Below are 13,978 nucleotides of genomic sequence, written 5' to 3'. Positions count from 1 at the left end.
GAGCAGAAGACGAAATGGTGGAATCTGAAAAAGGAAGAGTGTTGCATGACTTTTAGGAAGGAGTTAAGACAGGCTCTGGGTGGTCAGGAGGTTCTTCCAGATGACTGGACAACTACAGCTAATGTGATCAGGGAGACAGGTAGGAGAGTACTTGGTGTGTCATCTGGACGGAAAGTAGATAAGGAGACTTGGTGGTGGAATGAGGAGGTAGAGGAGTGTATACAGAGAAAGAGGTTAGCCAAGAGGAAGTGGGACACTGAGAGGACTGAGGAGAGTAGACAGGAGTACAGGGAGATGCAGTGTAAGGTGAAGGTAGAGGTAGCAAAGGCCAAACAAGAAGCTTATGATGACTTGTATGCTAGGTTGGACAGTAAGGAGGGAGAGACGGATCTATACAGGTTGGGAAGACAGAGAGACAGAGATGGGAAGGACGTGCAGCAGGTTAGGGTGATTAAGGATAGGGACGGAAGTCTATTGACAGGTGCCAGTAGTGTGATGGGAAGATGGAAAGAGTACTTTGAAGAGTTGATGAACGTGGAAAATGAGAGAGAACAAAGACTAGAAGAGGTGACTGTTGTGGACCAGGAAGTAGCAAAGATTAGTCAGATTGAAGTGAGGAGGGCATTGAAGAGGATGAAGAGTGGAAAGGCAGTCGGTCCTGATGATATACCTGTAGAGGTTTGGAAGTGTCTAGGAGAGGTGGCAGTGGCAGAGTTCCTGACTGGGTTGTTCAACAGGATCTTAGTGAGAAGATGCCTGAGGAATGGAGGAGAAGTGTGCTGGTGCCCATTTTTAAGAACAAGGGAGATGTGCAGAGTTGTGGCAACTACAGAGGAATAAAGCTGATGAACCGTACAATGAAGTTATGGGAGAGAGTAGTGGAAGCTAGACTAAGGGCAGAAGTGAGCATTTGTGAGCAGCAGTATGGTTTCATGCCAAAAAAGAGTACTACAGATGCAGTATTTGCTTTGAGGATGTTGATAGAGAAGTACAGAGAAGGCCAGAGGGAGCTGCATTGTGTTTTTGTAGATCTGGAGAAAGCTGATGACAGGGTGTCCAGAGAGGAACTGTGGTATTGTATGAGGAAGTCTGGAGTGGCAGAGAAGTATGTTAGAGCGGTGCAGGACATGTATGAGGACTGTAAGACAGTGGTGAGGTGTGTGTAGGTGTGACAGAGGAGTTCAAGGTGGAGGTGGGACTGCATCAGGGATCAGCTCTGAGCCCCTTCTTGTTGCTATGGTGATGGACAGGCTGACAGACGAGGTTAGACAGGAATCTCCATGGACTATGATGTTTGCAGATGACATTGTGATCTGCAGTGAGAGCAGGGAACAGGTGGAGGAGAAGCTAGAGAGGTGGAGGTTTGTCCTGGAAAGGAGAGGAATGAAGGTTAGCCGCAGTAAGACAGAGTACATGTGTGTGAATGAGAGGGACCCAAGTGGAAGAGTGAGGTTACAGGGAGAAGAGATCAAGAAGGTGGAGGATTTGAAGTACTTAGGGTCAACAGTCCAGAGCAATGGAGAGTGTGGAAAAGAGGTGAAGAAGCGTGTCCAGGCAGGATGGAACGGGTGGAGGAAAGTGTCAGGTGTGATGTGTGATAGAAGAGTTTCAGCTAAAATGAAAGGAAAGGTGTACAAAACTGTGGTGAGACCAGCGATGTTGTTTGGTCTAGAGACAGTGTCCCTGAGGAAAAGACAGGAGACAGTGCTGGAGGTAGCAGAGATGAAGATGCTGAGGTTCTCTCTGGGAGTGACCAGGAAGGATAGGATCAGGAATGAGTACATCAGAGGGACAGCACATGTTAGAGGTTCTGGAGATAAAGTCAGAGAGGCCAGACTGAGATGGTTTGGACATGTCCAGAGGAGAGATAGTGAATATATTGGTAGAAGGATGCTGAGTTCTGAACTGCCAGGCAGGAGGCCTAGAGGAAGACCAAAGAGGAGGTTTATGGATGTAGTGAAAGAGGACATGAAGGTAGTTGGTGTGAGAGAAGAAGATGCAGAAGACAGGGTTAGATGGAGGACACTGATTCACTGTGGAGACCCTGAAGGGAAAAGCTGAAAGAAAAAGAAGAAGGTCAGTGTGACACTCATATCTATTATTATCAATATCTGTATTTTCTTGTGCTGTATGCTGCAGACATGAACATCACCGCCATTCCTAACTTTCCTGCTCGGTCTCCAGAACCTTTTTCCAAAGTTTTGACCAAGAGTCTTCTGGTTCTACTTCTTGGAGTCTCAATCACCTGCATCAATGCTAGCTTCATTCATGTCTTCAGCAAACACCAGGTCTGATTCTTTTTTAGTGTTGTGTTGCCACAAATAATGAAAATCTGGATGACGCGCTAACATCAGCTCAGTGTGTTGAAACGACATGGTGATAGATGATATCAGATAATAAGAGCTTAGAATGTTGAAACATGTAGGTGAATGTACGAGTTTATGGTGGATATTATTGGACATTAGCTCCATGTTTATGCTGTTCATACATGAGTCAGCTTGGAAACTGCCTCATGTTGCCAACATCTTTTCTTCTAATTTAACCCAACAGAATCCAAGTAAACAGCAAGCTGGGATATTGAAATTATTAGCATAATAGAGAATATATGGGAACTAACGTGAAAATGAAGAGTCTTTTCTGTTCTTTGTGTCTACAGATCTTCTACCTGAATCCACGATATATACTCTTCATCCACCTGGTTCTTAATGACATGATCCAAGTGATGCTGAGCGTCATCCTCTGCGTCATCAGCTACACAATCCACAAAATCAGTTTCTCCATCTGCTGCTTCATCATCTTGATCACTCTCTTTGCCACAGAGAACACTCCTCTGAATGTGGCGTGCATGGCGATAGAGTGCTACATCGCCGTCTGCTTACCTCTACGCCACAGCAGGATCTGCACCATCAAGAACACATTGATGCTGATTGGTCTGATATGGGTGACGAGCATGTCTGTGGTTCTTCCTGATCTGTTTGTAACCTTGGCAACGCGGCCTCTGGACTTCTTCCATTACAAGTATGTTTGTAACAGAGTAAATGCCTTCTCAAACCCCATCCTTGTCAAAAAGAGGAACATTATTTACTCTGTGTTTCTAGTCATTGTTTGGTTCACTATCTTTTACACGTACTTCAGAATTCTTTTCACTGCAAGAGCCGCTAGCAAAAGCAGTAAGAAGGCCAGAAACACCATCATCCTCCATGGTTTCCAGGTGTTGTTGTATATGGCCAAATATGTCGGGCCACAATTACAGGATGTCATACAGCAACACTTCCTGGTCAATTACTTTGATTCTCTGTTTGCTTTTTATATTATCGTGCACGTCCTGCCACGATCCATCAGTCCAATCATCTATGGCGTACGAGATGAGAACTTCAGGAAGTACCTGAAGAGAAACATATGTAAATGAAACTTTATGAAAAACAATTGCTAAATATTTCCCAAAGTGTGAACTCTGATTTATTGCGTGGTTACACAGATCTCAACAACCTGTGCAGGACTTTTTAATTCATTTTAATGATGTGATGAAGTTTAATTAACTTGTTTTTCTCTTTCTTTTATTGCTGTCTTCACAAATATGTTTTATGTCATTATGGTAGTTTACACTAACTTGCATCTTGCTTTGTGTTATGTAGAGTCCACTTAAAATAATCTTATTATCACCATTAATACTCCTGATCCTGGTTGGACATGATTTTTTTTAATAAAATGTATTCAACTGAAATCAAACCAAACCATCATTATTGTAACACTCAAGTCTTTGACATTTAGTTCAAGCTGACTTGTCTTCCTCTGACATGGTTCCATCAACTAGTCTTGGATTCCAGTGCAACCTCTTTGTCAGTCCCAGTCTGTGTCAATAGATACATAAAAAGTAATCCATGCAGTTGTTCTAAAATGGATTATTGCTGCTAAGTTTGTCGAGAAGAAAGGACAATTTTGGTGAAATTTGTAAGACGTTCTCCTGTGACAATTCACTTTTCTTTACAATGAAGTCGTGTTTGAAGTATAACCATACTGGGATCAACAAGCTCTTGTGACACTGCTCCATCTTGTTGAATAAGATTGAACAATGACATCACCAAACCCTAATTTTGAAGAACTAAATGTAGAATATTATTGATATTTCATATTATGGAGGTTTAAAAATTCATCCAAAATAATGAGCCAAGGTTGTCCAGATTCAAACCTATGTCTTGGTAGTGCGGATCATAGATTGAAACCAGGAAATTCTGATGGAGGCCTGCAGCAGTTCTGATGTACAACTTGTTGGTCTGACCTGAGTTTGGAGGAAAACAACTAATTAACTAGTTACCATCTAGTCACCATTCACCGGGTCCCTCTGAAGAGTTCTACCCCAATGGCTGATTTTAGAGATTCTTGGGGTACCAATGATCAGAAGTCTTTGGGCTGAAACCACCAACACCCTGTAGGTCAACAGCACCAATGGTGGTCGTAGTTAACCCGGGCCTCCACCGATCCGGTATGGAAATCATAGATTTGATTTGCATGTTTGATTTTGCAAAAGTTTTACGTCGGATGCCCTTCCTGACACAACCCTCTGTATTTATCCGGGCTTGGGACAGACACTGGCTTATGCACTCTTGCACAAGCCAGTGTCTTACTGTTTTTTCTGAAAATCGTCATTGACAATGAGAGATCGTGGATAACACGGGAGCTAAGCTAACGCAAACAAAAGAAACATGGGATTTTACCGGTAAGACCAAGTTTTTCTCTTGTATTCTCGTGTGTGTGTGTGTGTGTGTGTGTATATACACGAAGCTCTCCGATCACTTAGAAGAGCTAAAGCTACTTTCGTTCACCAAAAAACAGACAATTGCTCTGAATTAGTAATTAACGTGTAACTGGTTATGTGTTCGCTGTGATGCTGGGAATAGCCTCGAGTGGACACACACACACACACACACACACACTACTGAAGTGGACCTTACTAGTTAGCCAAATGCTAACTGAGTTCAACAGCTTGTGAGGAAGTTTCAGTGTGTAGCTCTGAGGTAGGACATTACCTCACAATGCTACTGTATCCTGAACAAACTCCCCCCTCGGCAATTGCCACACCCTCGGGCATGTCAACCAATCAATATTGTCAGTCACTCTGTCCAATCACGGAACGCCATTAGTGACACGTGGCCATTTTAGCAAAATCCGATTATTTTGATTTGGTCCGGGTCATGAATTCCTAAAAGTCCAAATATTTATTGATGCAGGAAGCGTTTATTTACCAGATTCTAGGAGTTGGTAGCGTTAGGGAGGACCACTATGTAGAGACCTGAAAAAGTGTGATTTTTATAGTAGGACCCCTGTTCTGATCCCTGAGAGAACACCTGCTCTGTCGATCACATCTGATGTTGGAAATGTAAAAACAGGCGGCACGGGGGTGCAGTGGGTAGCGCTGTCGCTGCACAGCAAGGCAGGTCCAGGTTCGCGTCCCGCTCCGTGCGGAGTTTGCACATTCTCCCCGTGTCTGCGTTGGTCCTATTTAGGTTCTCCGGATTCTTCTCACCTCCAAAAACATGCACTTCATGTCAATTGGACGATCCCAAATGGACTGTGGGTGTGAGTGTGTGTTTGTTTGGTTGTCTGCGTCTGTATGGATCCAAGTCGTACTGGCGTCGCGCCCTAAGTTTCCCCCACGTCACGCCGTAATGGATGGAAATATAAAATCAGGTCTCAGTATTAGTTTGTATTCCTAGTAAATATAAAAATTCCAGCAAAATGTGACCCACTGGTTGTTGGTACTGAGTGATCCAGGTCCCAGACCCAGCTGCCTCATCTTGATGACATCACATGGAGTGATGTCACTGAATGACTGATGATGAACTCCTGGGGACACAGACTGTCCTCTGATTGGTCATGTGCTCAGCACAGGGGTATAAAGAGACGCCCCCTACCCTGATGTGGAACACTGTAGTCAGGTGAGTACCGCCTCCTGTCATACCTGCACAGACTTCACGCTACACGAGATTCTGTGTGTCATACGTGTTCCTCACCTGTGTCCCAACGATGGCTGGACGTCTCTAAGCTGGAGAATGTTTTCTGTTCCTTTGTTGAAATGTAGGAATGCAGTTCTCTGTCTCTACATTGTGGGAGTTCAAACTACTTCAATCTAAAGGTGGATTAGTGTCTTATTTCACATTAATCTCCTGTTTGGTTTTATGTGTCTGCTCACCAATGAAATGTGTCCTTTACCTTTCAGACCTGTGCTCTGATCGTCCGTCTGAGGTGAGTTCTTTTCTAACTGTGAGGAAATGTTTTGTCTTTATTTCGATAAGCTTTATTTTTATGTTCAATTGAAATGATCATTGCTTATTTTAGCATGAATCAAATGTCAGAAGTATATATTCAGTTACATGATCCTGTATTTGTGACATTTTCTGATGCAACATGAAAGCATTTTCGTCCCCTATTGTCCAACTGCTGTGCTCATCTGTGTTGTGTCTACATTGTGGTTCTTCTGACTGAAAGTCTTCCTGGTTTGATCAGCTGTTGGAAGTGGAGATGAGGTGGTCATTATTTTAAAAGCTTTCTCTTTCTCTGCGGTGCACTAGTGTCACACTAGGAGTGTTATCATGCCTCATGCCCCCAGTCAGCTGAAATCGGCTCCAGCATCCTGCGACTAGATAATGGAAGGATGGAAGTTGTCTGTTAGAAGGTTTCTATTAAACAGAGTCCATTCCTGAGTAATTTAATATTAAGCTACCTAACGCTGGTTTTCCTGCAGGAGTTCCATGATCTGTCCCTTGTTGTGTCTGGATATGAGGGAGTTGTTCTGGGTATCCTTTAACTCACTTATATTCCTTTTCAAATGCAACACATACTAGGGGTCACATCCTGGACCTAATGCTTTCTATGGTGTTTCTTTCAATTGAATGTGTCTAAGCAGAAGAAAAGTGATCTTCAATAAGATGCACTCAGGTGTTTCATGCAGGTGGGGAGATACTGATGGATTGAAGCACAGATAGGAGCAGAGATGAGTGACGAGTCATGTGGTGTCTTTGATAGAACTCACCTGATACCTGTGAGCAGCTCTGGTTCAGATCCATTCTGAGGATCTTTAATTTTTTCTGTCAGTATCAGAAGGAGAATCAGTGCCCCTGAACATGAATGACGGAAATACTTTGATATAACCTCTCTGTTTTAAATAAGAAAATAAACTTAGAGGTTCTCATTAACCTAATTAAATGACACAATTTATTAAAGAAAACTAAAGAGGATGTTAACAGATTCATGTCGATGTACTCCTCCGAGAGCTGCCACCTTATCGTGGTGGGGGAGTTTGAGTGCCTGAATGATCCCAGGAGCTAGCTTGCCAGGGGCCTTATGCTCCTGCTGGGGTCTTCCTTGGCAAACAGGTCCTGGGTGACAGGCCAGACGAAGAGCAGCACAAAAACCCCTATGATGACAAAAAATCAAGCACCGTGACATCGCCCGGTATGGCGCAACCGCTGCCCCACCTTGGAGCCAAGCCCAGGGCTAGGGCTCTTATGCGAATGCCTGGTGGTCGGGCCTTTTCCTACGGGGCCCGGCCGGGGTCAGCCCGAAAGGACGACGTGGGCCCAACCTCTGGTGGGATGGGTGCAGTGTGGATTAGGTGGCAGTTGTCAGCATGGGGCTCAACGACCCAAACCCCAGACAAAGAGTCTGGGGATATTGTCGAGAAGTGGAAAGAATACTTTGAGGATCTCCTCAATCCCGCTACCATGTCTTATACAGAGGAAGCAGAGGCTGAGGTCTCAGAGGTGGAGTCATCCTTCCCCCAAGCTGAAGTCACCAAGGTGGTTGCCAAACTCCTCGGTGGCACGGCACCGGGGGTGGCTGAGATTTGCTCTAAGTACCTCAAGTCTCTGGATGTGCAGGGACTGTCATGGTTGACACGTCTCTGTAACATTGCATGACAGTAAGGGACAGTACCTCTGGATTGGCCCTCTTTTCAAAAAGGGGGAGCGGAGGTTGTGTTCCAGCTATAGGAGGATCACACTCCTCAGACTCCAGGGTACAGTCTATTCCAGGGTACTGGAGAGGAGGATTAGATCTATAGTCGAACCGCGGATTCAGGTGGAACAATGCGGTTTTCGTTCCTGTCGTGGAACACTTGACCAGCTCCACACTCTCCATCGAGTGCTGGAGGGTTCATGGGAGTGTGCCCAACCAGTCCACATGTGTTTTGTGGATCTGGAGAAGGTGTTCGATCATGACCCTCGTGGTATCTTGTGGGAAGTGTTTCGGGAGTATGGGGTTCGGGGCCCTTTGCAGAGGGCTGTCCGGTCCCTGTACGACCAAAGCCAGAGCTTGGTTCGCATTGCAAGACCTGTTCCAGGTGCATGTTGGACTCCGGCAGGGCTGCCCTCTATCACCGGTTCCGTTTTATAATCTTTATGGACAGAATCTGGGGGATCCAGAATCCTGAGGGAGTCCGGTTTGGGGACCAAAGGATCTCCGCTTTTTGCAGACAACATTGTCCTGTTGGCCTCATCAAACCTGGACCTTCAGCTGCACTGGGACGGTTTGCAACTGAGTGTGACGCGAGTGGGATGAGGATCAGTACCTCTAAATCCAAGGCCATGGTTCTCGACAGGAAAAGGGTGGTGTGCCCTCTTCAGGTCGGTGGAGAGTCTTTGCCTCAAGTGGAGGAGTTTAAGTATCTTGGGGTCTTGTTCAGGAGTGAGGGAAGGATGGAACGTGAGACTGACAGACGGATCGGTGCAGCTTCTGCAGTGATGGGGTCGCTGTAGGTCTGTGGTGGTGAAGAAGGAGCTGAGTCGCAAGACGAAGCTCTGGATTTACCGGTCAATCTAGGTTCCTACTCTCACCTACGGTCATGAGCTTTGGGTCATGACCGAAAGGACAAGATCCCGGATACAAGCGGCTGAAATGAGTTTCCTCCGTAGAGTGGGGGGGGGCGCAACCTTAGAGATAGGGTGAGGAGTTCAGTCACCAGGGAGGAGCTCGGAGTAGAGCCGTTGCTCCTCCGCCTCGAGCGGAGCCAGCTGAGGTGGCTCGGACATCTGTTCAGGATGCCTCCTGGACGCCTCCCTGGGGAGGTGTTCCAGGCATGTTCTACTGGGAGGAGACCTCATGGAAGACCTAGGACACACTGGAGGAACTATGTCTCTCGGCTGGCCTGGGAATGCCTCGGGCTCCCCCCGGAGGAGCTGGAGGAGGTGTCTGGGGAGAGGGAAGTATGGGCATCCCTCCTGAGACTGTTGCCCCCGCGACCCGACCGCGGATAAGCGGTAGATGATGGATAGATGAATGTCTATATACATTATTGACCGATATTTATTATTTTAACTGTTCTACCAACACCCTCATGTAAACGAAAACGTTTAACGAACGTTGTTTCAATTCACTTATTCAATCACATGTCTTTACTGTAGTTTTTTAAATTACTTGAATATAAAGTTTAATTTTCAGAGTAATATTGAGATCCATTATTACCGCAGACATGAACGCCACTGCCATTCCCAACTTTCCTGCTCGGTCTCCAGAACCTTTTTCCAAAGCTTTGTCCAAAAATCTTCTGGTTCTACTTCTTGGAGTCTCAATCACCTGCATCAATGCTAGCTTCATTCATGTCTTCAGCAAACACCAGGTCTGATTCTTCTTTAGTGTTGTGTTGCCACAAATAATGAACATCTGGATGACGAGCTAACATCAGCTCAGTGTGTTGAAACAACGTGGTGATAGATGATATCAGGTAATAACAGCTTAGAATGTTGAAACATGTAGGTGAATGTACGAGTTTATGGTTGATGTTATTGAACATTAGCTTCATGCTAGGTGGTTCTGTCATCTGGTCAGGATGTCTCCTGGACTCCTTCGTAGGGAGGTGTTCCAGGCATGTCCAACTCAGAGGAGGCTTGGAGGCAGACCCAGGACTTGCTAGAGAGATTATATATCTCAGTTGTTTTGGGAAGAACCTTGGCTCTCATTGTTTGCTTCTTATAGTTTCCCCTGCCTCACGCCCTAAGCGAGCTGGGATAGGCTTCAGCTCTCCGTGACCCGCGAGAGCAGATTAAGTGGTAAACAGAAAATAGATGGAAGGAAATGTAAAAAAGGGTCACAGTTTTGGTTTGTTTTCTGGGTACGTTTAAAAATCCCAGTAAAGTATGACCCACTGAGTGTTGGTACTGAGAGATACGTGCCCCAGATCCAGCTGCCTCATCTTGATGACATCACATGGGATGATGTCACTGAATTACTGATGATGAACTCCTGAGGATACAAACTCTCCTCTGATTGGAGATGTGTTCAGCAAAGGGGTATAAAGAGACGTCCCCACACCCTGATGTGGAACACTGTAGTCAGGTGAGTACCGCCTCCTGTCGTTTCCACAAGAAGTTTCCTGATCTTCTATCTTTTATTGTGTCTGGATATGAAGGAGTTCTTATCCGTGGTATTCTTTAACTCTTTTATATTCCTTTTGTAATGCATAACATAGAAGGGGGCCACACCCTGGACCTCATGCTTTCTATGGTGTTTCTTTCAGTTGAATGTGTATACAAGGCAGTGATCTTCAATAAGATGCACTCAGCTGTTTCATGCAAGCAAACACTGATGGATTGAAGCCCAGATGGGAGCGGAGACGAGTGACGAGTCATGTGGTGTCTTTGATAGAACCCACCTGATACCTGATAATCATTTCTGTATACATTATTGATCGATATTTATTATTTTATCTGCTAAATGTTCTATCAACATCCTCAAGTAACCACAATCATTTCAGGAACGTTGTTTTAATCCATTCTTTATTCAAACACATGTTGTTATTCTATTCAAACGACTTTAATGTATAGTTTAATGTTCAGAGTGATACTCGGTTCTATTATTTCCAATATCTGTATTTTCTTGTGTTTTATGTTGCAGACATGAACATCACCGCCATTCCAAAATTTCCTGTTCGGTCTCCAGAACCGTTGTCCAAAGTTTTGACCAAGAATCTTCTGGTTCTACTTCTTGGAGTCTCAATCACCTGCATCAATGCTAGCTTCATTCATGTCTTCAGCAAACACCAGGTTTGATTGTTTTGTCTTGATTTGCCCAATAATGAACATCTGGATGAGGCGCTACCATCAGCTCAGTACGTTGAAACAACATGGTGATAGATGATATTAGTTAATAACAGCTTAGAATGTTGAAAGATGTAGGTAGGTGAATGTATAAGGGGTGTCAAACTCAAAGGGCCAAAGGGTCCTTTAAGGGCCAGATGTAACTAATAAATGTAACTAAATGTAACTCAATGTAATGTAAAATAACTATGTAAATACTCCTTAATATTTTACATAACTTGAAATTAATTACTTATTTAAGTTAAACATTATAGTTGCGCAGAAAAATACAGGTTTGCTTGTTGTTCTTTTATAATATAAATCCTTTTGTCAGGTTCTGAAATCCACAAAACTCCATCAATCCAGGATCAAACTATCCAAGAGACTAAAGAAAAATAACATTTAACAGAAGTTTTTTACACATCCATTTTGTTCAAAATGGGTTTTTTTTCAGGTAAAATGGGTTTTATTACTGCATTATGAAAAATGTAGGTTTTGTCAAAGTATATTTTTGACCTATTTATTTTTAAACACTGACATTTCATGGGCCACATAAATTGATGTTGTGGGCCACATTTGGCCCCCAGGCCCCGACTTTGACATATGTGATTTATATTATCCAAAATTAGCTCAATTTTTCCAATTTTTTCCACAATAAGGCAGCCTTTACTTAATATGATCAGTTTGCGAACATTTTTTTTTCTTTTGATTTAACCCCGCATAATGCTAGTAGGCAGCACATTGCGAAGTAGGGATCGTTAGCATAATGAAGAATATATGGGAATTAAGGTGAAAATGAAGACTCTTTTCTGTTGTTTGTATCCACAGATCTTCTACCTGAATCCACGATATATACTCTTCATCCACCTGGTTCTTAATGACATGATCCAAGTGATGCTGACCGTCATCCTCTACGTCATCAGCTACACAATCCACAAAATCAAGTTCTCCATCTGCTGCTTCATCATCCTGATCACTCTCTTTGCCACAGAGAACACTCCTCTGAATGTGGCGTGCATGGCGATAGAGTGCTACATCGCCATACGCTTCCCTCTACGCCACAGCAGGATCTGCACCATCAAGAAAACATTGACACTGATTGGTCTGATATGGATGACGAGCATGTCTGTGGTTCTTCCTGATCTGTTTGTCACCTTGGCAACGCAGCCTCTGGACTTCTTCCATTCCCATTTTTCTTGCAACAGACACGCTGTCTTCCCGAACCCTGTCTTTGTCAAAAAGAGGTACATCATTCACTCTGTGTTTCTAGTCATTATTTGGTTCACTATCTTCTACACGTACTTCAGAATTCTGTTCACTGCAAGAGCCGCTAGTAAAGACAGTAAGAAGGCCAGAAACACCATCATCCTCCATGGTTTCCAGGTGTTGTTGTATATGGCCAAATATGTCGGTCCACATTTGCGGGATGTCATACAACAACACTTCCTGGTCAATATCATAGATTCAATGTTTGCCTTCTATATTATCGTGCACATCCTGCCACGATCCATCAGTCCAATCATCTACGGCGTACGAGATGAGACCTTCAGGAAGTACCTGAAGAAGTACATGTTGTGTAAATGCAGCTTTACGAAAAACAACAGCTAAATATTTCCCGTCAAATAGGGTTAAGTCACCTTAATATCTTCCACAGGACATTTTATTTTACTGATGTGATCAATTTGAATTCTTTGCTTCATTCTCAATTATATTTTCTTTGTATGTTACTTTAAACAAAATGTTGTATTCATCTTTGCCTGATGTAGATATCTGATTTATTAAATACTCTGATTTATTAAAATAAATACAAACCATCATTATCTTAACACTAAAGTCTTTGACTTTTTGTTCAAGCTGACTTTTCTCTCTCTGACATGGTTCCATCAACTAGTCTCAGATTGAAATGCAATCTTTTTTCACCTACAGCAGTAACAATGTAATCAGTCTCATTCCGTGTCCATGCATTCCAGGTAATCCATACGTTTGTAATCTATATATTTGTTTGAGGCTGGATTATTGCTACAAACTCTCAGGCTGCCACAGTAAATTCCTTTTTACTCTCGTTCACTTTTATCTAACAAGAGATCAGATTTTTTTCTCCTTTTCACAGCTCTGCTGTGACTCTTGACTTCCTGTAATCCCAATCGGCATTTCAACTCCGTGCCCCAACTGAACCTAACTCAGCACTTCATGATCACGTCTTGTGAATCGTGCAGAACTGCAGAAAAACAAAAAAGAGGCCTAAGGAATGATGCCTTTAGAGATCCAAAACATTAGATCTTTATCATGGATGCCACTGTTGGATTTCTTCTCAACCTATGTATGATTTGAATTGACAAATAAATATTTTGTACTTATGTACTTTGTAATTTCTTAATAAAGACTCTCTGCGACCGCTAAAGTATGGTGATTGACACCCATCATGGAATGACAGCAGCTGAAGTCATTGAGGAAACCTCTTCCTGGTTCTAATGACGTATCAACTTTAAGTAAAAACTTTGACAACAAAGAGAAATCGACGCTGAGGTCCACCTCATCTCCACATAGATGACACCTTGTTGTCAATGGTGATCACCTGATGATCATTTGTTTTTTCCTCTGCGTAATGAGCCAGATGAAATATCACGCCTCCAGACGACTCATCAAATTACAGTTTGTTCAAAGGTACAATTCTCTGCAGACAGACGATGCTGTGTTCATGCTAGATGCTACATAACAAACGGCCCCAGAGGGCCTGACCTTTACTGATGGGGTCCAATGAGACTAGTGCTAAGTGTGAGTTGTAAACTCACTGAGGAGTACTGGAAATGTCAGGAGGTCCCGAAAGTTTCATCTTGAAAGTATGACTAAGTTAACTGAAAGTTGGTGACATTCCCACCACCAGTATATCTCCCTTCCTTGACATCAGT

The 13,978-nt window shown here is 43.5% G+C and overlaps 2 protein-coding genes across 2 annotated transcripts; both read left to right on the top strand.

The window, feature by feature from the left end:
* Positions 1-2,141: 2,141 nt before the first annotated feature.
* On the top strand, positions 2,142-3,409 carry LOC137595638 (odorant receptor 131-2-like). Its single transcript, XM_068315852.1, has 2 exons — positions 2,142-2,288; positions 2,657-3,409. The coding sequence occupies exons 1-2, from the start codon at positions 2,142-2,144 to the stop codon at positions 3,407-3,409; spliced, it is 900 nt and encodes a 299-aa protein (XP_068171953.1).
* A 4,045-nt stretch (positions 3,410-7,454) lies between these two features.
* On the top strand, positions 7,455-12,677 carry LOC137595637 (odorant receptor 131-2-like). Its single transcript, XM_068315851.1, has 4 exons — positions 7,455-7,871; positions 8,122-8,224; positions 10,888-11,036; positions 11,898-12,677. Exons 1-4 carry the CDS (start codon positions 7,455-7,457, stop codon positions 12,675-12,677), a joined length of 1,449 nt encoding a protein of 482 aa, XP_068171952.1.
* The last annotated feature ends 1,301 nt before the right edge of the window (positions 12,678-13,978 follow it).

This window comes from Antennarius striatus, chromosome 5 (genome assembly GCF_040054535.1).
Source record: "Antennarius striatus isolate MH-2024 chromosome 5, ASM4005453v1, whole genome shotgun sequence".
NCBI lineage: Eukaryota > Metazoa > Chordata > Actinopteri > Lophiiformes > Antennariidae > Antennarius > Antennarius striatus.
Note: the sequence above shows the minus strand (reverse complement) of the source record. Positions and strands in the feature narration are given on the sequence as shown.

What these genes read in the sequence shown, in the direction of transcription:
- LOC137595638 (XM_068315852.1), top strand. Translation starts at nt 2,142, where the DNA reads ATGAACATCACCGCCATTCCTAACTTTCCTGCTCGGTCTCCAGAACCT. An exon ending in ATGTCTTCAGCAAACACCAG is followed by an intron (nt 2,289 to 2,656) that starts GTCTGATTCTTT and finishes TTGTGTCTACAG; the next exon opens with ATCTTCTACCTGAATCCACG.
- LOC137595637 (XM_068315851.1), top strand. Translation starts at nt 7,455, where the DNA reads ATGGCGCAACCGCTGCCCCACCTTGGAGCCAAGCCCAGGGCTAGGGCT. An exon ending in AGTACCTCAAGTCTCTGGAT is followed by an intron (nt 7,872 to 8,121) that starts GTGCAGGGACTG and finishes ACACTTGACCAG; the next exon opens with CTCCACACTCTCCATCGAGT. An exon ending in GTTCGATCATGACCCTCGTG is followed by an intron (nt 8,225 to 10,887) that starts GTATCTTGTGGG and finishes TTTATGTTGCAG; the next exon opens with ACATGAACATCACCGCCATT.